Consider the following 26149-nt stretch of genomic DNA (forward strand, 5'->3'; position numbering starts at 1 on the left):
CGCAAGAACACTGACACAATTCATATTAAAATGTAAAGTTTGATTTATCTTAATTTCATTTTCGTCTTAATTTTTATAATGAGATTGTTAATCTGGTTTTCATTTTCATCGTTTAATTCATTTATTTAAATTTGGCAGCATTTGCTTTCCATATAAATAAAGGCGTCTGAGACACAAACGAAAACACTGCACCAAAGTCATTGGTAGGGATCAGGGCTCACACACGGAGCTCATTGAGAAAGAGAGCGCGCGTCAACACACATCAAACAGGTCAGGAAAGAGAGAAGAAGGTTTATCTTCTAGTTAATCGATCACAGATACAGTCACTATCACGGATGGGTAGAAAAATGACCAAATGTGACGTCGAATAAGTAAATGCATTGTATGGGAATAATAAATTGTCATGAAAGTAACAAACAAAACAGCATATAAATCATTGCATATCTCAACTGCTAAATTATGTTACGTTAATAATATTTTTGTCTTATTAAAAACCTGCGGACAAAGCACTGTTTATATATAACGTTACATTTAAAATGCGATCGCTTGTGGGGATAATAAATACTGAATTCCACAGGGCTGTATTTATTACAACGTTTATTAGTGAAATAATGGTTACATAGTCCATGAAAGCATAACTTAGGGTGTTAAGTTCATCTTGATGAAAGTTAGCTACATGCGGAGGCTATACTAAAACTGCCTGAGCATCAACCCGGTGAGTGAACATCAATATGAATGATGAGCAAAGACATTAAATTCAGCTCTTTTATTCCCAACATGAATGAATTCATAGCTGTTTCATCTGACTCATGTAAAGTTACGTCTTTATTGAGGGGAGGAATTGATAGTTTAGGCAATGTGACTTGTCCTTGAATTGCTCTTATGTTAAATATAAGTGTATTAATAAAGCAAGTGAGTATATACTACCTGTGCACCCTGTCGTTTCTGTCGCGGCTCCCCTCAGAGGCTCTGCGGCAGTGACGGTCCTGCACGCATTTCTCTAAACGGCCACAAGATTTCAGAGCTTATCGGTGAATCCGATGTTAGAAAACAGATACCCGATGATGGGAAATTGATTAAATATCGGGAAAACTATGTATCGGTCGATCTCTACTCTGAACACATAGTTATGTATAATATATTGCATTTCAAACACTGGACCTTTAATGCAAACCATTGGAATTTCTGTGATGGTTTCTGTCAGGGGCGATTCTAGGATTTTCATTTTAGGGGGGCTCAGCCCCCAATAGGGGTATGATTAAAAAAATATGATTTGACTATTAGGGTAGGTTTGTATACTACTAACCTTATTGCTATCCACTATTTCATTGTATTCGAGAAGTGTATGTATAAGAATATAGACAAAACATGTATTAATGTAATTGTCTATTGGAAATATGTTTAATCTGTTCTATATTTATTTCTATTTATTAAAAATAACAACATGAATTATCAATTTGCCACTTCTATAAATCAATTACTTCAAATAAAACACAAATCCCTTTACTCTACTCTTACTCTAATGTATCATGATACACTGATGATTCATTATTACTTAATACAAAAAAATATTTAATATTACAAAACAAAATAACTCCACATGATGTTTTGTTGCTTTCAGACAATGATGTGTGTATTTAACCATTTCTGGGCATGGCTGCACAATGTAATGCCGAGATACACAATAATGTGTTTTAAATTTTAAAAAGTAAATTAAAATAAATCATGATCGTTTTCTAAAGTATGTTTTCATAGGTGCTAATCGCTTCATTTTTGTTGGAAGAAAAAACAACTACCACACTGTAGTGAAGACGTACTGGTATTGGATGAGAAACCGAACCGTGTATTGGTCCAGTAACATTATGTAAACTGCAATTACAAGAACTGCACCGATGCAGATTAACATCTAGATTAACTAGGTTTATCTAGCAATCTGTCAATAAATGCACACACACACACACACACACCTTGTTCTCTCTGATGTTCGCTCTGCTCGGCGCCCCTGCGGATTGAAAAACGCACTGAATCCATGCAGACTCAGATCAGGGGAGGAGCCGAAACTTGACGCAGCGCGCCGCCGTTACAAATTAGTTTTTTGTCAGGGTTTAGTCAGGGCAGAAAAATACACGGATTCAATTGCAGGGGTAACAGGGGTATTTATTGAAATACGACAGAGAGAAACTGGGAGAGACCAACAGAGTTGGAGTTGACTAATGGTCCGGACGTTGGGGCTGACTGCAAGGCCAACTGGGAGACCCAGTGTACGGCAGCGCCAGCCGATGGAAAAGCGAACGTCCGTCCAGTTCGAAGGACCACCCAGAGATAGCAGGCAACCGCAGCAGCGAAGACAGAGCCACCAGCCAATGACGTTGGAAGTCTTGTGTGCAGTCTGTTCTCCCGAGTGAAGCAGCTGGGGGACAACAGTGGGCGGCGTAGACCCACGTAGGAGGCGCTCCTCCAAGCAGCCTCAACGAGACCCCGTGTGTGCCGAAGACGGCAGCAGCGAGTGGGGAGACAGCTGAGCACAGCGTTGGCAATCCTCTCGGAGGCGGCGATGTCCGCTATGGGTGACGCAGAGGTGGCAGGAGTAAATCCAGTAGATTTGGGAAGACTGAGCTAACAAGGAAAAACGAAGATAAAGGTAATCCACAACACGCACACAGTTGACAAGGTATCCAGCACTTCGGGCTTGACGCGATAATCCGAATCGACAGGACAGGAAAAGACAAGAATACAATTAACTGGAGTACAGAATCAGGGTTTGTGAACTGAGTACAACGATCGCACAAAGGGAGTGTGAATAGGTGAGGATTAAATAGGGCAGACTAAATGAACACCAGGTGTGAACAATGAACTAAATGCATGCGGTAATGAGGCGGCAGGTGTGGCACATAACACGCAGATAGAACGTGCGGCTGTCAAAGCAATCCTAACAAACATGAACATTCACACACACACCAATAGACGAAACAGACAAGTGCTAGTCCCGAGGCCTGACAGTACCCCCCCCTCCACGAACGCCCCCAGGCGGTCTAGGAGGGGGCTCACCTCGTCTCCGATGGAGATCCATGATCAATGAGCGATCCAGAATGTCCCGGGACGGCACCCAGCTCCTCTCCTCTGCACCATATCCCTCCCAGTCCACTAGATATTGAAACCCCCTGCCCCGCCGACGCACGTCAAGGAGTCTCCGTACCGAGTAAGAGGGAGCACCATCAACAAGACGTGGTGGCGGTGGAGGGGGTCGGCTGCAGGCAGGATTAATAGGTGAAGAAACCACAGGTTTAACCCGGGATACATGAAAAACTGGGTGGACCCGACCAAGGGAAGGGGGGAGTCTGAGCCTGATGGCCACCGGATTAACCACCTTGGTGATGCGGAATGGCCCTATGAACCTGGGTGCCAGCTTACGAGAAGGCGCTCGGAGAGGTAGGTCCTTAGTAGCGAGCCAAACCCGTTGACCACACACATAGGTAGGGGGAGAAGATCGGTGACGATCGGCTGCTGTCTTCGTGCGTCTTGAAGTCCGGGCCAGGACCTCTCTGGCCCTCCGCCAGGTGCGTCGACAGCGCTGGATGAAGGCCAGAGCAGACGGCACGGCAGCGTCGGGTTCCTGTGAGGGAAAAAGAGGAGGGTTATAACCAATAGAACACTCGAAGGGGGACAAACCTGAGGCAGCCGACGGAAGAGAGTTATGAGCATATTCCACCCATGAGAGTTGTTGGCTCCAAGAACTCGGAAGTGACGATGTCAGACAGCGGAGCATTCTGCCGAGATCCTGGTTGGCCCGCTCGCACTGCCCGTTGGTCTGAGGGTGGAAACCGGAAGACAGACTCGCAGAGGCCCCGATCTGTCTACAAAACTCCTTCCAGAATCGGGAGGTAAACTGTGGCCCCCTATCCGAGACCACGTCCACCGGCAAACCATGGAGCCGGAAAATGTGGTCAATGACCAGTTGTGCAGTCTCCCGTGCGGAGGGAAGCTTGGGAAGGGGGATGAAATGAACCGCCTTGGAAAAGCGATCCACCACAGTGAGAACCACCGTGTTACCGCCAGAGGGAGGAAGTCCAGTAACAAAATCAAGGGCTATATGTGACCAGGGGCGGGAGGGGATGGGGAGAGGACGAAGCAGACCAACGGCAGGACGGTTACTAGGTTTAGATTGGGCGCACGTCGGGCAGGCCAACACGAACTGTCTGACATCGGTGGACCATGACGGCCACCAGAAACGCCGTCGAACCGACGCCCGCGTTCCCCGAATCCCTGGATGGCAAACCAGCCTGGACGAATGTCCCCACTGAAGGACCGCAGATCGCAACGCAGCCGGCACAAACAATCGACCCGCCGGACACTCAATCGGTACTTGCACCCCTCGTCCGGCCTCCCTCACCCGCTGCTCGACTCCCCAGGAAACAGCCCCGACTACCACTCCTGTGGGAAGGATGGCGTCGGTCGACCGGCTGTCCTCAGAGACCTCGAACAGGCGGGAGAGGGCATCGGGTTTCGTGTTCTTTGAGCCAGGCCGGAACGAGAGGGTGAAGTTGAATCGACCAAAAAAGAGTGCCCAACGGGCCTGACGGGAGCTTAACCTCTTGGCCGAACGGATGTACTCTAAATTCTTGTGGTCCGTCCAGACCAGGAAGGGCTGCGCCGCGCCCTCCAACCAGTGACGCCACTCGCCCAGGGCTAGCTTGACCGCCAGCAACTCTCTGTTGCCGATGTCGTAGTTACATTCTGCCGGGCTGAGCCGATGGGAGAAATAGGCACAGGGGTGAACCTTCCCATCGTGAGCGGACCGCTGAGACAAGACCGCGCCTACTCCGACGTCTGAAGCATCAACCTCGACGATAAACTGCCCCGCAGGATCTGGAAGAGACAAGACAGGAGCAGAGATAAAACGGGACTTTAAATTATCAAAGGCCTCCTGAGCCTGCTGATTCCACCTGAAGGGAGTCTTTGTTGAAGTCAATGCAGTAAGGGGTGCAGCTGTCTGACCAAAGTTTCTGATGAAACGGCGATAAAAATTAGCGAATCCCAGAAACCGCTGCACGTCCTTACGAGAGTCGGGTATTGGCCACTTGGCGACAGCCTTTATCTTGCCGGGATCAGCCTGGATACCCGTAGTGGATATTATGTGGCCAAGAAATGTCACGGACTCGGCATGGAACTCGCACTTCTCTGCTTTGACAAAAAGTCTATTCTCTAGCAGGCGCTGGAGAACCCGTCTAACGTGCTGGGTGTGTACCTGGAAGGAAGGGGAGAAGATTAAAATATCGTCCAGATACACAAAGACAAACTGATTGATCATGTCACCCAGAACGCTGTTGACAAGGCCCTGAAAGACAGCTGGAGCATTGGTGAGTCCGAAGGGAAGCACCAAATACTCGTAGTGTCCCGTGGGTGTATTAAATGCTGTCTTCCACTCATCTCCTTCCCGCATGCGAACAAGGTGGTAAGCGTTGCGGAGGTCTAACTTAGTGAAGACCTTGGCTCCCTGCAATAATTCAAAGGCAGAAGACATGAGAGGTAGGGGGTACCTGTTCTTAACGGTAATGTCGTTCAAACCTCGATAATCAATACAAGGACGCAGAGAGCCATCCTTTTTCTTTACAAAAAAGAAGCCCGCGCCCGCGGGGGAGGAGGATCGGCGGATGAGTCCAGACTGCAGAGAATCGCGGATGTATTGGTCCATGGCCTCTCTCTCAGGACCGGACAGGGAAAATAATCGACCCCTAGGAGGAGAAGTGCCGGGGAGGAGGTCAATGGCACAGTCGTATGGGCGATGAGGAGGTAGCGAAGTGGCCCGGGACTTGCTAAAAACCGCGCCAAGATCATGATACTCCGCCGGGACCGAGATCAGGTCGATGGGTTCCACCTGCGGGGCACAAGAGACAGAGACAGGAGAGAGGGCAGGACCAAGACAAGACACATGACAAGACGGACTCCAAGAAATAATGGTGTTATTTACCCAATCAACGTGAGGACTGTGCTGTATCAACCACGGATGCCCGAGGACAATAGTATTGTTGGGGGAATCGAGTATGTACAGCACAATGTTCTCACGATGATTCCCAGAGACGAACAGACTTACGCTAGGGGTGCAGTGAGTGACTGTGAAGAGGAGAGCGCCACCCAATGAACAAGCCGAGACTGGAGCAGAGAGAGGAATCGAAGGAAGTTGCCAACGCTGAGCCGTCTTGCGGTCAATGAAGTTGCCTTCGGCCCCTGAATCCAACAGAGCCAGACCCGCGTGAGTGACCCCCTGGTACTCCAAGGTAAACATTAATTGTGTGTGGGACACCTCCGTGAGAGGACAGAGAAGCTTGCCCACCAGTATCCTCTGTCCTACCGGTGGGCGTTGGCTTTTAGTGGGCATTTGATGGCGAAATGACCAGATCGGCCACAGTACAGGCAGAGACCCTGAGTCAGCCGTTGTTGTTTCTGGAGAGCGGAGAGTCGGAGTCGCCCCAGCTGCATGGGTTCTGAATCCCCGGACGTGGTAGGTTGTGAATCGAGGCCCATAACGTCCGTAGCCTCCGTCCGGCGCCATGGGTGGACGACCTGTCGTCTGCGACGGCGGAGATCTAGGCGAGATTCAACTCGTAAAGCAAGAGAAATGAGTTGTTCTAGTTCTGTGGGCACATCCATAATAGCCAGCTCGTCTGCGATGGAATCGTTGAGTCCCTGCATGAACCGTGCTCGTAGAGCAGCAGCATTCCATTCGCATGCAGCACTGAGGGTCTGGAACTGGATGGCATAATCAGTGACGGATGAGCTGCCCTGCATCAAGCGCGATAGTTTAGCCGCTGCCTCATCCCCCTGGACTGAGCGATCAAAAAGTCTTTGCATCTCCTTACGAAACTCCTCAAACGATGAACAGCAGTGTGCTTGAGCATCCCAGACAGCCATACCCCACTCCCGGGCCTGACCAGTCAGGAGGGTAAGAACGAAGCTCACTTTAGCTGCCTCGGAAGTGTAACGACGAGGCTGGAGGTTGAAAACCAGAGAGCATTGAGACAAAAAGGCACGGCAGGAGTTGGGGTCACCATTATAGACTGGAGGATTGTTGACATGGGGTTCGGGTTCCCGTCCTGGAGGCTCTGCCCGAGCTGCTGCGTCGAGCTGTACGGCTTGGAGACGAGACGAGAGTTCGTTAACCTGGGCGTATAGCGCACCAATCTCCTGTGCCGCGGAGTTGAGACGGGTAGCTTGTTCGCCCAGCATTACTCCTTGCCGAGTAAGGGCCGCCCGCAGTGGATCTGCCTCTGCTGAATCCATTCTTGGTGCGATCGTTCTGTCAGGGTTTAGTCAGGGCAGAAAAATACACGGATTCAATTGCAGGGGTAACAGGGGTATTTATTGAAATACGACAGAGAGAAACTGGGAGAGACCAACAGAGTTGGAGTTGACTAATGGTCCGGACGTTGGGGCTGACTGCAAGGCCAACTGGGAGACCCAGTGTACGGCAGCGCCAGCCGATGGAAAAGCGAACGTCCGTCCAGTTCGAAGGACCACCCAGAGATAGCAGGCAACCGCAGCAGCGAAGACAGAGCCACCAGCCAATGACGTTGGAAGTCTTGTGTGCAGTCTGTTCTCCCGAGTGAAGCAGCTGGGGGACAACAGTGGGCGGCGTAGACCCACGTAGGAGGCGCTCCTCCAAGCAGCCTCAACGAGACCCCGTGTGTGCCGAAGACGGCAGCAGCGAGTGGGGAGACAGCTGAGCACAGCGTTGGCAATCCTCTCGGAGGCGGCGATGTCCGCTATGGGTGACGCAGAGGTGGCAGGAGTAAATCCAGTAGATTTGGGAAGACTGAGCTAACAAGGAAAAACGAAGATAAAGGTAATCCACAACACGCACACAGTTGACAAGGTATCCAGCACTTCGGGCTTGACGCGATAATCCGAATCGACAGGACAGGAAAAGACAAGAATACAATTAACTGGAGTACAGAATCAGGGTTTGTGAACTGAGTACAACGATCGCACAAAGGGAGTGTGAATAGGTGAGGATTAAATAGGGCAGACTAAATGAACACCAGGTGTGAACAATGAACTAAATGCATGCGGTAATGAGGCGGCAGGTGTGGCACATAACACGCAGATAGAACGTGCGGCTGTCAAAGCAATCCTAACAAACATGAACATTCACACACACACCAATAGACGAAACAGACAAGTGCTAGTCCCGAGGCCTGACAGTTTTTAAAGGGGACTGAAGCGATCACAAATTAATTAATCAAATAATTTTAGGGGGGCTGGGCAGAAGCCCCCCTAAAAAGGGCCTAGTGACGCCCCTGGTTTCTGTTCTGTTTCTATAGTTTTTTCATCAGGGAACGTTCCCTTTATGTGTAAAGTACAGTACAGTAGCATGTGTTTCTGGCCTACATTCATAGTTCACCTTTTTGAACTCCTTGAACTTTTCTTCACAGCTTGGCTTCATTCTTTGCAAACATGCACACATAGCAATTATTAGGCCCACATGCTTCCCATACTGCACTGGGCTGTACTAACTGCTTTTCCCTGCAGCGCGTGAGCCAGGGCCTGACAACACAGAACACAAGCACTGGTTGCATAACTTTGGACAGTACTGTAAGTATAATCTTTTCTTTGAAATATACTTCACTATACAGTAGCATTTGAAAGAATTGAGTTTTCATCACTCTTTTGGACGGATCTTTCCTGTTGTGAATTGACTGTATTGATGGGTTTGGGTGATGGTGTTCAGCTGTAGGCTTTATGCAGACCAGTTCTTTCACATGGACTGAATCCATCATTTCTTGCTTTGTGCATTTTGATGTTGAAACAGAAAAGAGCCCTGTCCAAACAGAATTCTCCAGAATATCATTCTGGGATATTTGTGATCATGGAAATAACTAAAGTAATCAAACCTATGCATTAGAAGGGGTCCCAGCACTTTTGTCCATATTTTTCCTGATGCAGAATACGTTATTGGAACATGTGTTTTGGAGATTTAAAGCTGCAGGTGGAAGTACAGCTTTTTGTGTATCTCTGACAGAGTCTTCCTAATTCTGATTTCCTGATTTCTGTTCTCAGCCCCTGAATCAGATGAACACAAGCTTCTGTCTGAGACAAGCCACACCAGAGGTATTCAAAACCACAAATACACACACTGTCTATGCAGAACCAAATGTCTCACTTGACACACAACATGCCTATATATTTCAGAAGATGAAATCAAGTCAAACATTTGATTATAACACTTTTCTCACACACTACATACTAGGGTGTAGTTGTACAGCCTAATCGCAGCATGAATAAAATACTTCAAATGTCTCTCCTTCATACACTGAGGAGGAATCAACCTCCTACTGAATGTGAATGATGCTTTTTTCCGTGTCTATGAGGGAAAGAGTTGTTGCAAGTATGCGTTTGCATTAGGGCTGAACAATACATCAAATTTTCATCATCATCGCGATATGAACTCGCACGATGAACACATCACAACAGACAGCCTGACACGATGAATAAGGGAAAACAGTTTATGATAGGTCGTGATAGGTCAAAGGTTTATTACATGCGCTTATTGCATAAGTTGAAAACCACCACTGGATCATTTCAAATCCGTTAAATAGGAAGAAAAAACGATATGCAAATTCTCTTGTTAAGTTTTATTTGAAATTATCTTTAAATTGTGTTGTGAACATGCGGAAAAATGTCATTATTACAAACTAAAATCAACATAGCAACGTATTAACACAACCCCTTTCATTTTGCTTAAATTCTATAAGCAACAAAATGTTTACTCTATTTATAATATATTCATATGTTCTTGACATGCAAAATTTCTATTTTGGTTCAAATGAATTCAGAGTACAAATGTGGTCTGGTGTTTTCAGAGTTTAAATGCATCATCGTTTTAGCATCAATCAATAAAAAAGCTTCTTTGTCTCTGTAAAAAAGCAGAACCAAATCTGCCATAAACTGCCTTAAAGTATACAGTATTGAAAGATAAAATCAGGATGAGGAGCAGTTGGTGACGGAGGAGCTTTTGAGCATGGCATGACTAAAATGCTGTAGAAGAGCTAGAAGAAGGCATCACTATTGTATCACAGCCCCCTATACCCTTATCTACTGCACTTTTTGAGGGGACATCCATTTTTTGTGGAAATGATTGAGTGCACTCATTCAATCCATGATGCATCGTAATAATGGGCCTCTGTCATGATTCCGCTATCATGTCATGTTTATTCTTTGTCTTGCAGCAGAGTCATGGCATAGCCTTAGGTTTTGTGTGAGAAAGACATGGCTTTGTTTTGATTCTGACTTGCCATGTGCTTTCTCGTGTCTCGTCAGTGTTTCCCGACCTTTTGTCTCGTTAACCTTCCCATTAGTGTTTCATTACCCGCACCTGCCCCTTGTTAATTATCCTGTGTTTGTTCCCCTTTAAAACATCCTCGTGTTCATTGTCCTGTGCTCGTTCATTGTACTTTGTATGTTGTATGCCTTGTACATCTTGGATTATTACTGCATCGTGTCTCTAGTTCTTGTTACATCGTGTTTTGGTGAGTTAGTTTAGTCTTGTCCTTAGTGTTTATGTTCCTAGTTTAGTTAGTCCGTGTCCTGTTTGTAACTATTGTTTATCTTGTCCTGTTTTACTCCCTCGTGCGTTTTTGTTTTGTGTTTATTATTAAAATCTTATTGTTACCCAGTCATCCCCGTGTCTGCCTGCACTTGGGTTCTCCCTCTAACACATCCTTGACAGCCTCATTCATGAAACACGAGCGGAATTTTTTTTTTTTGGAAATCGTTCTGATAAAAAAAATATTTTGTAAAAACAATTCTGATTTATGAAAATCTTTGTATTTTGGAAATGTTAGTTGGTACGAAAGAAATGTACACCTACTCCATCCCACATGTAAATAGTGCGTAAAACTGCACGTAACGTTCCGTATTATTTTAGACAAACTGATGACACTGCGTTTTGATGCACTATGTATCATAATGATATTTCATGTGTTATTTGATCATTTTAACTTTGGGTAAAATGCAGAGCTCGTAAATGTCCTTTTTTACACAGCTGTCCAATCACAGTGGCGGAGAGGCGGGACAAACACGACATGATAAACCATCATACACAACAATGGAGAAGTTAATATAAATGGTTACTGCATTTTCATATTAAGTAATATTCTTTAAAATAAGATACTAGTAACAAGTAGACTAACTGTTGCGGATATTCTAAATCATAGCATACACACATTTTACTATCAAATTCCAAAGAGGAATGTCTGTTTTACGCGCAGATTACTCGGAATTTACTCATATATTTGCGAATGTTTCATGAATGAGGCCCTATGAGTGTACAACCGATGTACATCTATGGCTAGCTGCTAGCTATCTATCGTGAGGCTCACAAATAATTTCTAAAGTCACTCGTTTTTTATAATTTGCTTCTTCAAGTGGACTGTATTAGTGAATTAATATAGGGGGCTATCTCGGACACAGCCCCAATAGGCCCTTTTCACAATGACGTCATACAAGCCATACAGAGTGCTGAGGGCTGGCTATGTTTATACTCTGCATTGCGCGTCGCTGTGACACAATGTCGAGTTGCCGAACACCGTCGCGCAGAGGGTGAGAGCGGCTGTGAGAAGGACCCAGAGGGAACAAAAGCTCTTTTTGTGAACATGTGGGCACTGGACCCCGCACGGGACCTGGCTTGGAGTCGCGCCAGGTCCCGATGAACCAATTATCCAGCCGCGAGCGCTGGGGGGTAGGTGGTGCTGTGCATTGCAACCCAATGCCCACGGCGGCCCGAGAGAGCATGGTCGACATCTCGACGTCCATTTCATCCTGAGCTCGACCTCCTAGGGGAAGTGGCTCCAAGGAATCATCGGGGTCATACGCAAGCAGGTCGCCCTCCGATGCTGCAAGGGACATCTCATCTTCGTCACGCATCGTGTCCGAATATGTGACGGAGGAGCAAGACGGTGTTGCTATATCTAACTGATATATTTCTAACTGATCCGGGTTCTGATATTTGAAAACCGGATTTCAAAACCTCAAACATAACAAACATGCTAATCGTGTTAACATAATGCTAGCAACATGTTAATAACGTTAGCTTCATGTTAGCATATACTTAGCAGGGGTCAGCTGTGGCCTAGTGGTTAGAGCGTTGGGCTTCGAATCTCAGTGCCAGCAGGTCATGACTGAAGTGCTTTTGATCAAGACACCTTACCCCTGATTGCTCTGCAGTAATGTGCCACTGTAAAAAAACTACTTGTAAGTGGCTTTGGATAAAAGCGTCTGCCAAATGAATAAATGTAAATGTACTTAACACGTGAATGGTTTTAATATCATGTTACCAACATTCTAATTGTGCTAACATTATGCTAGCAACATGTTAATCGTCTTAGCATCATGCTAACAACATCCTAATTAAACCTTACAACACTACTGCCAAATAAAGGAACATGAAACATCCGATTCAGTTGAACTTCTTTTATTAGTTTATTAGATTACTTCTATAGAAAAGAGAATGATGCATTACAAAATCCTGAAAATTAACTGTAGTGTGCACCCTAAAAGTGGCCTCTCCCTTGACCCAATCCCCCCCAGCTACTTTCGTCTAGAATCGTCACTGCAAAATAAAAGAAGAATTTTACGTGTTTTGTAGCATTAATCAGAATTCCTCTGTATTTAATGTAGAATTTAGCGGTCAGGACTGCAAAGTGTTTGAGAACTCAATTTCTGTAGGCTATATTTCCAACCTGTAAGGGCACAGATATTAAATTATAATGGGCTTGTAAAGATTGTTTACAACGTTTAAGTTCATTAAACGTCATTTTAACCTAATACATTTTTAAATTGACAGCTCTCAATTATACTTAATGTTAAAATTAGGACAAAATTATTTTATAGATACATCAGTATTAGTACTGATAGCAGTGATACAGGTTTTCATTTATTAAATGATGTGACAGTAAAGTAATATTAGAAAATAGACTGTCTTTGTTGTTTTACATCAATGTGAAGTTATCAGTATCTAAAAGTATATTTTAAAACATTATTAAAATTACAATAAATCGTGCTTCATTTTACATGTTAATTGTAATTGTATTGTAATTAAATTCCAAAAAACAAATGTGCGATTAATGGTTTTATTTTTTAATGAATGATAGCACTAGTCTTAATGTTTTACATGTTGGACAATGGTTTACGGTCAGAATATACAAGGACAACATACGACAATATCCCTTATTTTTCATTTATTTTGAACTCACAACATGATTCCCATACATAGATGACCCAATTGAATGCCATTTGAATGGCTGGATTCAAAGCTTCTGTGGTGTTTGTTATAATTGTGTAATACATTTTGTTGTGCTGTTGTTGTCGTCACAGAGGCACCAACTGAATCATGGGAGCCCGATTCAAACCCGTTCGAGTCAGGTGAGAATCTTTGTGTTCCAAGCCCAGCAGTTTAAAGCTTTTACGTTCTGTGTTATGATCAGCAACTTACAGACAGGTAAACAACTTCTTCATGCCTTCGCTATTTTTACTGCTATTCAACATATATCACACGCGTGAAAGCATTTCTCTCGGAAGGCAGGGCCGTGCAGAGACCTTTAAAGGGGCAAGTGCTTAAAAGTACAAAAGCGGCGCATGGAACAAGGTTTTAAACAGGGCTGTGCGCAAAACATCAATGTGGTCACTATTGGAAGTAAACTTGTCCACTGTATCATGACATATTGTATTGTAAGATTGTAGGCAATTTTTTAAAACATTTTAAAAAAGAAATGTAAAACTGATTGCCAATACCAAAAAAACTTTAGGAAAAGAGACATGTGCATGAACTGTCTTTGTGTGACTGGTAGCGTGTTCATAAACATCTGTGTTCAGTCTTCAGTGTTCGAGGGCAAGAACCAGCAGCCAGAGCTCCCGAGATCATGACTCAAGGAGAACCAAGTACATTCTTTCATGTTGTTCAATCACAGCTTGGGCGTTCTAAACTCTTGACTTGACTTCATGACTCTGGTGCTTTGTTTGTGTAGCCTGTAAAGTGGATGTGGCGTTCCTCATGGATGGAAGCTGGAGCATTGGCAAGCGGCGCTTTAAGATTCAGAAAGATTTTCTGGTGGAGGTCTCTCAGGTCATGAACGGGGGTGTAGCTGGACCCATGATGGGCATCATTCAGTATGGGTAATAACGTGCTTTTCTTTCTTTTCTATTCATGATTTTGAGTGCATTTGATGAAGGTATCGTCACCTATATAACATTTCTCGTGATATTATTATGTGTGTGTTGCTTTGAAACATTTTTGAAGATTATAGTCTCTTAAGAGTCCCACTGCTCTGCACACATCAATGCTAAAACAGACAAAGGCCTTTTCTTTGTTTCTATGTTCATGAGAATACATTTTGGATTTTGATTGCAGACTTGACAAATCTGAGCTCAGTTTGTGATATTTTCTGAAACTTCAATGTTATGAGATATCTGTCTCCTTTTCTCAGGAGAAATATCTGAGATGCAGATAAGGTGTCAAAAGATTTGTGCCCATTCATTCACCTTTTTGGGCTGAGGAACTTGAGAGGCACTCTTGTTCGCTGCAGAGTGCCAGCGCATCGCTCGTGGCATGATGGACACAATGTCTCATTCCCTCCATCAGGGAACCGAGGTTACACACGTAACCAAGACGTTCCCTTTCTGTCGGTCTCTCGACGTTGTGTCGAGACTGACAGAATGGGGTTACCCTGGAAAACGCCACAGTGCTGCACCGCGTCGCGATTTACAGCAGAACGACACTGAGCGGCCTGGGCAAGTCACAAATGAACGTCCTTGCGAATCGTAACCATCCAGTAGTGTAGTAAGACATCAAATCGTATGACCACGACGAGAGGTTCTTACTACCAGCCGTACAGGCGGTGGCCTTGCTACTCTGGAGGCGAGTAGGCCGCCCGACACCGTAAGGAGTACTGGGAATCGCTACCCCCTCGCCTCGGATGCTGCAGGGAGTCCTCATTATCCGATATCAGGAAATCGCCAGCCGATGACTACAGCGGCGAAAGATGCCTGGCGACATGTGTACGCTGCAGGAGAAATTGCTCTTTTAGACACCTCCAACCAGCTACTGAAACGCCAAGGGGAATTGTAAACGCCAGGACGAGTCTCTTCTGCCCCCTGCTGCGGCTCCCTGCAGTCTTTATAAGGCTCTCTTTAGGTCTGGTATTAAGATGAGTTTTGGTTGATCGGATCACAAGTAGAAGAAAGACGCACATAACCGTTTACACCTGCTGCTGTAATCCGTCTATTTTGACCACTTGTGTCCTGATTTCTTCAAGAAATGTTTGAAAAAGCAAACACACATTTACCCAACCATACACCCTTGCTGGGTAAATGTATTTGCTTTTTCACATATTTCATTTGATTAGATGAAATAAGTGCATGCGATGTACATATGAGCACGACCGGAGATGAGCAGTGGTTTTATTTCTGCTTTGACAGACGTGAGACACGCCGAACACTGTATGCGTGTGTTAGAACTGGAATGTGGTAAAGCAAACCCCTTCTAGTTGGGGCACCTTTCATTTGTATTTTTCCTACTATGGTAATCAATAGGGGTGTGACGAGACACTTATCTCATGATATGAGACGAGATTCTTTTTTTTTTAAATCCTCAATGGTGAAATATATTGGGAAAACTAGTATTTTATTCATCTTAACACAAAATGTAAAAAATACAGTTATTATAAAATCAACTTGTACTTTAATGAATTGTATTATGCAGTCATAAACTATATGTTATCACAGCATAATGTTTTGTCACAAACTCAAATGACAGGCAGTAATTGTTTAACTCTGCAACCGTTTAATAATACGGAATACAGTATTACTTTTAAGTAACCGGCCCAGCGATTAAGATTTAAGTTTTTCTGGTGATTCGTACTTTGAAGTCCTGTTTGCAAATGTTCCTCTGGTCGATCTGCTTGGTTCATTATCCAACTTTGGCTCAAACTTTAAAGGAAGAACTGATGCCACTGTTATTCCTGTTTATGTAACCGGTGTGGTGTAAAAAATACTTCTCATCAATGTGCGTGTTAATCTTGAGGTCAAACCTACCTAAACCCTGTTATATAATGAGTTCTGAGTGGTTGACCTGAATGACTGGGTCAGCTTAACCAATCTAGGCTGCGTTTCCCAAAAGCATCGTAACTTAAAGTTGAGTTTAGACCTATTGCCACGAATGGAGATACGATCATCGTAGGCATATGATCCTTTTAGGAAACGCAGCCAAGAGCATTTTGATAGGAGGCACGTTAAGTAGACATGGTTAGGACAGACATTGCAATATGGTATAGTGTGTTTTTGAACAATACCGCATTAAAAACTATTATTAGACACCCAGAAAATGTAAAAGTAAAAGTCTTGGTTGGCAAAAATAAGTTCCTGTTTGTTCTCCATTTCATCTCATTGATGTCTAGGAGAAATAATTATGATATTAAAGAGATCTCATCTGTGGGTTTAGGTTTAGCTTAGGTCTCTTTATTTGTTTTCTTTTTATTCCTATAAGAAGAGACTGGGAGTGTTGTGCCACAATTTTCTAGTCTTTTTGGCGTAATGGTTTGTAGACATGTAATAGGTTATATACATTACAAACATAACTCCCCTCCTTGCAAGATGAGTTTAGTAGCTCTAGTTGCGATATGACGTAGCTCTCGGCCTGAGGGCGGGACTATACTGACTGTCCAATGGCCAGGCTTCCAACATCCAACAATCCAATCAATTCCCAAAGAACAAAATAAAGCCCAGGCTACATTTTCTCATTGCAGAAGCTGTTACACTCTGATACACCTCACCACATTTAAGTGTTATTCACATTGATATTGTACGTGACTAAATGTTTGTGCCTTTTGGTCGATAATGTTGTGAATTTTCTCATTCAGGGACGATGCAGTGACAGAATTCAGTCTGAAACAGTTTTCCAACTCCAAAGACCTGAAACCAGCCATCAGTAAAATAGTCCAGAAGGGTGGCCTTTCTAACGTGGGTGAGTTAATAACAGTTCTGATGCAGAACTGTTTACCCATTTCACTTCTAAACCAGAGCTGAAAACTGTGTCTAAATGAAAGGGCTGAAGGCGGTCTAAGGAGATTTCTTTAAGCTGACCACACTGAGGTTTATCCAACCTAGAGATTAGCTTTGACATTGGCTTTCTGTTTCGTGTGATAGATAGAGTCTGCTTCTCACTTTAATATGACACAGGGACTCTGTAAAACATCAGCCGTCATCTCTAACAGACCCATGAATGTAAAGATATCTTAAGCATAAAAACTTCATCTTCTGGGGCCAGTTGTTCAAAATGATCAGTTTTAGTTGATCAGAATGATCTTTTGCTATTAAGGTTCACACTACATTAAACATTTCAGAAACACCTTTAAACAGAAATCGCACAAAAAAACTAATGCAAAAAAGGTGTTTGAAATACTCAATCCCTCTTGGTTCAACCCTTTGTTTACTGTGCTACGGCAACAGAGGTAAACGGCACTATATGCTTCACGTAATCATAATATTTCTATGGAATAATTTTTTCTGACATTACTGCAGGATTGCAGCATAATGTTACAGATGTAACCTCAGTTCCCTGATTGAGGGAACAAGACGTTGTGTCGAACCGACAGATGGGGTTTGATCTTGAAAACCTATCAACTCTGATTGTACTTTTTAAAAGGCCAATGAAATTGGCGAATGGCGCCCATTCATTCACCTTTTGGGCTGAGGAACCTGGAAAGGATACCCAGATCGCTGCAGCTTTGCCCGTATCACAACCTCAAGCGGCCTAGGCGAGTCACGAGTGAGCACTGCCGCAAATCATGATCTACCAGTGAAAAAAAGTAAGGCAGCACTTGAGGGGCGAGGGCTCTTACCGATGGCCCTCACAGGCGGGGGCCTTCCTACTCTATATATGAGATGGCGGCCTTGCACTGTGAGGGACACTGGGGAGTGCAGGAACCACATCCTACCAACAGGGAGGTGATATGTGGAAATTACACACACAGTCTGGCAACATGGGGATAACTCATGGGAGAATGATGGGATCTGATGATCAGGTCGTGCTGACTGATACTTACCTTGGACCAGTACATGATGTGCGGCGATGGCGGCAACATACACCTTAAGGGTAGAAGGGGTAAGATTGCTCTCCAACCCCTTCCAAGTCAGGTTGGGCATATAGGGTGCAACTAGCAGTACTTGATGTCCCTCCTCCCTGACCTTTCACAGAACCTGTGCAGGGAGGCTCACTGGGGGAACTTACTTCCGCTTGCCCCGCGGAAAGCTGTGCGCAAAGGTGTCCGTGCCGAGGCGGGCCGTGGTCAGGGCATACCAAAGCAGGCATTGAGCGGTGTCTAGTGAGGCAACAGGACCACCTGTGCCTACCTGAACTGCGAACCACACAAACTGGACAGCGCTGGGTGGAGTCCGCACTCTCCGTGGAGCGTAACCTGCCGAGAGAGTGCATCGGCTGTCCGGTTGAGGTCGCCCGGGATGAGTGGTCCGTAGGGATTCCATCCTCTGCTCACTGTTGAAGAGGTGGTGTCGGGCTAGCTGCGACAGTTGTGCTCTCCGGAGGGCAGCACTTACTCGTCCTGAATGAGGGGTAGAACCTCTTTAGAGCAATCCCAGCAGTCAGCAAGTCCAGGCAATTGATATGCCACTGCAGGCAGGGGCCCAAAGCCCCGGCACTGCATGCCGTTGTGCACATCACCCCAGAGGAGCAGGCAGTGGCGGTTCTACATTGAATTGCACCCCGGGCGAGACCACCTTTGAGCAAATCCCCCCCCCCCCTAAAAATGTATAAATAAAAATAAAACACACAAATTGGTGATGACAAACCGTCATATTTTTTATAACAACATAAGTGAAAGAGAAAATTATATTTCTTAATTGCACAAATCCGTTTTTTTGTGCACCTGATGGCTTTGATCTTTTCCTGTCCATCTCTGTTTATTCGGCACAAGACAATCAACAATTCCCCCCCTGCCCCCCAACACTGTCACTCAGGAAACGAGTCACGGCCATAATCGTTTTGTATTACTTATTTTTTATTAGCCATTTCACACAATTCAGAAAAACAAAGATGTGCAGGAACTATAGGCCTGTATTCATTGCATTATTGATAAAATGTGCGTTATTTGGAAGAAAGTCGAGGTGGTGTGTGACTGACTTTAGCCCACTAATTGAATTCGCGTCATGGGAGGGGCTTCTGCCGCTCTCTAAGTCATAATAATTTCGTCCAAATAACGTGCATCTTCGGCGAATACCTGACAGACAAATAAAAAAAAACGTACATTAACACTCTTCTCTCAACAGGTAGTGGTCTTTTGTTGAAACTAACTTTGTATTAGCACCTATTGTACCATTGCTCTTGTATGACATGTCGCTTATTGCTCCCCGAACTCTTTGTAAGTCGCTTTGGATAAAAGCGCCTATGCTAAATAACTAAATTTAAATAATCACGGCCCTACTAGAGCAAGCTCCTGATTGGCAGTGCGAATTTTTGCCAAAGTTCAGATTTTTCAACGCGAACACTCAATCGCTTCATTCGCGCGAATCGCACCGCAAGTAGGTCATCGCGTCTTTGCATTGACTTAACATGTAAATCACTCGCGCTTAAAGCTTCATTCGCGTTCGGTTTGAACACCCAGAGGTGAACTATACCCTGTCCGCCCCTCCCCTTTCCCCTTCACACACACGGCACCTTCTCAACATGCAGGGGCGCCAATTTGCCGATTCCCCACACAATGAATGAATGATAGATCATAGAAAAATTTTACTGCTCGTGCCGGTGCCGCCCCCCATGTGACATGAAAAAATGCCGCCCCGGGCGACTGCCCGGTTCGCCTGTGCCTAAAACCAGGGAGCAGGAAGCCGTCTGTCATCACCGTGATGCGCCTCGACTTGCCCGAGCGGGATTCCAACCCGTTGAAAGGACACCCCTGCCCAAGGGGCCAGGGTGTGACAGCAGCGAGGCGTGATAGGAACACACTTCGTGCTAGTGTGCTACACTCTCCAAGGAACTGGACTCTTTAGCCAATGCTGAAGCGGTCTCATATGCATCTACCAGAGCGGAACACTGCTGCTGAGGACGCCATATGCCCCAGGAGCCTCTGAAAGATTTTCAGTGGGACCGCTCGTTTTGCCGTAGTGTCATGGTGACGGAGTTCCGTAGTGTCATGGTGACGGAGTCTAGTTCCACACCGAGAGAAGAGGTGCTCTCGCAGGGGAGAGCTTGTCCTATCCCAGCTGACCCGCAGGCCCAGGTGAAAAGGGAGTGTTCCCAGTCTTTGTGAGCTTGTCATGCACATCCAGAAGAGAGGTATGGGGTACCAATCCTGCCACGAGTGTTTCACCAAGGTGGTGCGGTGCAGACTCGTCCTGGGCTCGCCTTTTAAAATGTACAATCAGAGTTGATAGGTTTTCAAGATCAAACCCCATCTGTCGGTTCGACACAAAGTTGAGATACCGACATAAAGGGAACTGCCCACTCTCCTTCTCTTAAGTTCTGGAAGCGTTTAAGGTCTGGACTCAGAAAATTTGTTTGTGGGGTTGAAGGCTGAAAGAACTGAAACTGTTTGTACTGAGCTGAGCTTTGTGGAAATTTAAGGGAAGGCCCTCTCCTACATCAACAATAATTTCTTCAGTGATGCCAATGGGAACCGAGGTGGGGCACCCAATGTGGCTGTGGTCCTGGTGGACGGCTGGCCTACGGACAGAGTGGAGGAAGCTTCACGTCTGGCCAGAGAGTCTGGCATCAACATCTTTTTTGTCACCATTGAAGGTCCAGATGAAAATGAAAAACAGAATGTGGTTGAAGCCAACTTTGTTGACAAGGTATGAACACAACCTTATGACATGGGAATTAAGGCTTTTTGTCTACATGGCAATGATGTAATCAAGCAAGGAATCAAATTCAATAGAGTGAGTGAGTGAGTGAGTGAGTGAGTGAGTGAGTGAGTGAGTGAGTGAGTGAGTGAGTGAGTGAGTGAGTGAGTCTTTCATAGACTTGTTTTTACAGAGCTTGACAACTTATTTCTTATTACTTATACTGTAATTAAAACCAAATTACAGTATGGTTTTATTAAGCTTGAAAATGTGTCAGTATTCGGAGTTACAGTTTGTACCTTCCAGAATGTGGTAGGGATGCTTGTAATTAAGGAACATGTTTTTGATTGTAGGCCGTGTGCCGGACCAACGGCTTCTTCACGCTCCCGGTAACAAGCTGGTTTGCTTTGCGTAAAGCTGTGCAGCCCCTGGTAAAGCGAGTGTGCGACACAGAGCGCCTGGTGTGCAGTAAGACCTGCCTCAACGCCAATGACATTGCCTTCATCATCGATGGCTCCAGCAGTGTGGGGACCGGAAACTTCCGCACCGTGTTGCAGTTTGTGGCAAATGTGACGCGTGAGTTTGAGATCTCGGACACGGACACTCGTGTAGGAATCGTCCAGTACACATACGAACAGAGGCTGGAGTTTGCTTTCGGACAGCACAACATCAAAGCTGACCTGCTCAACGCTATCAAGCGTATAAACTACTGGAGCGGAGGCACCAGCACAGGAGCGGCTATAACATTCGCTGCTGATCAACTCTTCAGCAAGTCCAAACCCAACAAACGCAAGATCATGATCGTCATAACAGATGGCCGCTCCTATGATGACGTGCGGGCCCCGGCGCTAGCAGTACATCGTAAAGGTAAGGGGGAATCAATCAATTAGACAGCTCCACTTGCTTTGGTGTACATGGTCCTGGCTCAGCATTCCCAAGATTAGTCCTAAAGGCTTTGTTCACCACAACCCTAAAATTACTGGTGAATCCAGGAACATGTTCTACCTGACCATGTGAAGTTTCTTAATATCAGGGCCCATGAATATTGTGTTTGTATCAAAGTGTTTTGTACTTTTGTAAATCAGGTGTGGTTGCCTACTCCATTGGCATAGCCTGGGCCGCGCAGGATGAGCTGGAATACATTGCCACTGACCCCGACAGAGAGCACTCGTTCTTCGTGGATGAGTTTGATAACCTCTACAAGTATGTGTCAAAAATTATTCACAACATCTGCCAAGAGTTCAACTCGCAGCCACGGAATTGAATTACCAGTTCACAGTCGGCAGTGTAACAGTATTACAACTTTTGAATAGCAGGAGGCCTTTCTTTTCAGATGAACGTTTTTGAAGAAAATGTGGTACTATTAGCCTTAATATTTTAAGGTATTTTTTACAAACAAACAAAACATGTAAATCTGCTACAGCTACCCACTGCCTTTAAAGCCATAGGTAGTGTTATTGGAAGGCATTGTTGTGATTATGATGACTTATTGGTTGATGCATGAAACACATTTGAAGATACGTGTCTCAACGGAGACGACCCATCGAACACAATCACACAGTTTTATATAAATAATATAATATGCTTAGTCATAGTTAATTGTCTTTGTAGAGCAAAATGTTTGTAAAGTGGAATGAATGCGCACGTCCAGTATTAAAGGAGAAGAGAACATGTTAAAAGATTTAAGCATGAATCAATCTATCACATAGAGATGGAGTTTGGTTGTTAATGCATGCTAGAACCGACCGATCTAACTCTAAACTGCAAAATGTTTGTTAGAACGTCAGACTTGAGTGCTTTGAATAGATGTTAAAGAGCATATTTGCATTTCAAGAATGGCAGCATTCAGAAAGGTCATGGGAGTTTGTGTCATTATGAATCCTTCTAACAGCTGTCATTTGTAGACCTTGAGAGTATGTCTTTGTCTCAATTTCATTTCATATATTGTCCTTAGATATGTATATAAATCTCTTCAACCTTGCTTTTTCATTTTTTAAAAGACAGATAATCAATATTTTTATGCAATTTGTAATAAAAAGTATTATTGAAAACCAGCACATTTATTACTTCAGATGCAACTGTAAAATGTCTGAATGAGAATATATGTGTAAGGTGATGAAATCTGCGGGATCAGCGTGGATGTTTATGATTGTGAATGCCAATATTCTATGTTTACATCGCCATCTACTGTGCAAACAATGATAGTGAATACCTTTCTTTGCAAACTGTAAAAGGAATGTCAAATGGAATAGTTCACAGAAAAACAACATTTCGAAATGAGCAATCATCATTTACTCACCTTCATACCATCCTACTTGTTTAGTTTAAAGTGTTTCAATTGTAAACTAAAGATTAGCTTTCAGAAATCTTGTCAAAAACTGACACACAACTCATGAGCAAATTTGATCAAGAAAAGAATGACTGCTGTAGTCAAAAACCAGAGATCAACAAAATTGTAGTTTTAGCAACATGCAGAAGACAGCATCCAGTGAATGTGTTATTATTATAACCTTTTTTTTCCAGGAAATAAATAAATATTGTAAATAAATAAATATGGGAACCTCTGCACCCAAAACCTAGGTAAAAGTACTGGAAACGCAAGAAACTTGTATAGAAATTGTTACCTTAAATAAAATTCAATAAAAATGTATTTATAAAGCACAATAAAAACAACTTTAGTTGACCACTGGGCTGTACAAAACTTTGCTAAAAAGACAGAAATAAATACAAAGCGTTTTGACCGCAATGCACAAAACAAAAACATTGCTACAGTATTTGACAGATCCTTATACTCTACGGAGAGTCATAAGCCTTGGAAAAAGGGAAGTTTTTTAAATTGGAATTAAATTCAGATTCTGAATAAACTAATTGGAGAGAAAAGTTTCGGCCCAGCAAGCACAGTCACCCCTCAACTTCAATCTAGATTTCAGGACCATCAACACTAGTTATAAATATTAACAATATTCAGGTGCCAGTCAGAAATCTTCAAATGAATATGAGGTGAGAGATGAGAAAGAATCAGCCAATAGGGAGCCTTCAAGGGTATAGTAACATCTATCTGTGTGTGTGTGTGTGTGTGTGTGTGTGTGTGTGTGTGTGTGTATTCTTTATTTAGTTTTTATCAATGCATTTGATAGAAAATGCACAGTGACGCAATAAGTTTCTTTGAGTGATCAGATTGCTGCATAGTTGCATTTATCCAGCAGCCAAATATATGAATCCATCCATCCATTTTCTACCGCTTATCCGGGGTCGGGTCGCGGGGGCAGCAGTCTAAGCAGAGATGCCCAGACATCCCTCACCCTAGACACTTCCTCTAGCTCTTCCGGGGGGACACCGAGGCGTTCCCAGGCCAGCCGGGAGACATAGTCCCACCAGCGTGTCCTAGGTCTTCCCCGGGGTCTCCTCCCGGTCGGACGGGCCCTGAACACCTTCAGGGGAAGGCGTCCAGTAGGCATCCGTAACAGATGCCCAAGCCACCTCAGCTGACCCCTCTCGATGTGGAGGAGCAGCGGCTCTACTCCAAGCTCCTCCCGGGTGACCGAGCTTCTCACCCTATCTCTAAGGGATCGCCCAGCCACCCTGCGGAGGAAGCTCATTTCAGCCGCTTGTATCCGGGATCTTGTCCTTTCGGTCATGACCCAAAGCTCATGACCATAGGTGAGAGTAGGAACGTAGATTGACCGGTAAATTGAGAGCTTCGCCTTGCGGCTCAGCTCTTTCTTCACCACGACGGACCGGTACATCGACCGCATTACTGCAGAAGCTGCACCGATCCGTCTGTCAATCTCCCGTTCCATCCTTCCCTCACTCGTGAACAAGACCCCGAGATACTTAAACTCCTCCACTTGAGGAAGGAACTCTCCACCAACCTGAAGTGGACAAGCCACCCTTTTCCGACTGAGGACCATGGCCTCGGATTTGGAGGTACTGATTTTCATGCCAGCCGCTTCACACTCTGCTGTAAACCGTCCCAGTGCATGCTGAAGGTCCTGGTTTGAAGGGGCCAACACGACAACGTCATCCGCAAATAGCAGAGACGAGATCGTGTGGTCCCCAAACCTGACACCCTCCGGCCCCTGGCTGCGCCTAGAAATTCTGTCCATAAAAATTACGAACAGAACCGGTGACAAAGGGCAGCCCTGCCGGAGTCCAACATGCACTGGGAACAAGTCCGACTTACTGCCGGCAATACGAACCAAGCTCCTGCTTCGGTCGTACAGGGACCTGACAGCCCTTAGTAAAGGACCACAGACCCCATACTCCCGAAGCACCCTCCACAGGATGCCACGAGGGACACAGTCGAATGCCTTCTCCAAATCCACAAAACACATGTGGATTGGTTGAGCAAACTCCCATGAACCCTCCAGCACCCTGTAGAGGGTGTAGAGCTGGTCCAGCGTTCCACGGCCTGGACGAAAACCACACTGTTCCTCCTGAATCCGAGGTTCTACTATCGGCCGTATTCTCCTCTCCAGTACCCTGGCATAGACTTTCCCGGGAAGGCTGAGAAGTGTGATCCCCCTATAGTTGAAACACACCCTCCGGTCCCCCTTCTTAAAAAGAGGGACCGCCATCCATGAGGCACTGTCCCCGACCGCCACGCGATGCTGCAGAGGCGTGTCAGCCAAGACAGCCCCACAACATCCAGAGACTTGAGGTACTCAGGGCGAATCTCATCCACCCCCGGTGCCTTGCCACTGAGGAGTTTCTTGACTACCTCAGTGACTTCGGCCTGGGTGATGGACGAGTCCATCCAATGGAGGACGTGACGGTGGGATTGAGGAGATCCTCGAAGTACTCCTTCCACGGTCCGACGACATCCCCAGTTGAGGTCAACAGCCTCCCACCTCCACTGTAAACAGCGTTGGTAGGGCACTGTTTCCCTCTCCTGAGGCGCCGGACGGTTTGCCAGAATCTCTTCGAGGCCAGTCGATAGTCCTTCTCCATGGCCTCACCAAACTCCTCCCAGGCCCGAGTTTTTGCCTCCACAACTACCCGGGCAGCAGTCCGCTTGGCCTGCCGGTACCCGTCAGCTGCCTCAGGAGTCCCACAAGCCAACCAGGCCCGATAGGACTCCTTCTTCAGCTTGACGGTTTCCCTTACTTCCGGTGTCCACCACCGGGTTCGGGTGATTCCCGCCTCGACAGGCACCGGAGACCTTACGGCCACAGCTCCGAGCGGCCGCTTCGACAATGGAGGTGGAGAACATGGTCCACTCGGACTCAATGTCTCCAGCCTCCCTCGGGATCTGGTTGAAGCTCTGCCGGAGGTGGGAGTTAAAGATCTCTCTGACAGGAGACTC

At 45.3% G+C, this 26149-nt stretch overlaps 1 protein-coding gene across 2 annotated transcripts in view; it reads left to right on the forward strand.

Moving 5' to 3' along the window:
* vit (vitrin) overlaps positions 1-23365 on the forward strand; it is a 60847-nt gene extending 37482 nt beyond the window's left edge. For both annotated transcript variants that reach the window (XM_079473731.1, XM_079473732.1), the window contains 9 exons: positions 8527-8589; positions 9055-9105; positions 13369-13416; positions 13867-13932; positions 14019-14166; positions 16908-17011; positions 20627-20853; positions 21198-21711; positions 21930-23365. In XM_079473731.1, the coding sequence (XP_079329857.1) occupies positions 8527-8589; positions 9055-9105; positions 13369-13416; positions 13867-13932; positions 14019-14166; positions 16908-17011; positions 20627-20853; positions 21198-21711; positions 21930-22108 (1400 nt within the window). In that variant the 3' untranslated portion in view covers positions 22109-23365. The remainder of the gene's footprint in view (positions 1-8526; positions 8590-9054; positions 9106-13368; positions 13417-13866; positions 13933-14018; positions 14167-16907; positions 17012-20626; positions 20854-21197; positions 21712-21929) is intronic.
* The last annotated feature ends 2784 nt before the right edge of the window (positions 23366-26149 follow it).

This window comes from Barbatula barbatula (assembly GCF_947034865.1).
Source record: "Barbatula barbatula genome assembly, chromosome: 14".
Classification (NCBI taxonomy): Eukaryota; Metazoa; Chordata; class Actinopteri; order Cypriniformes; family Nemacheilidae; genus Barbatula; species Barbatula barbatula.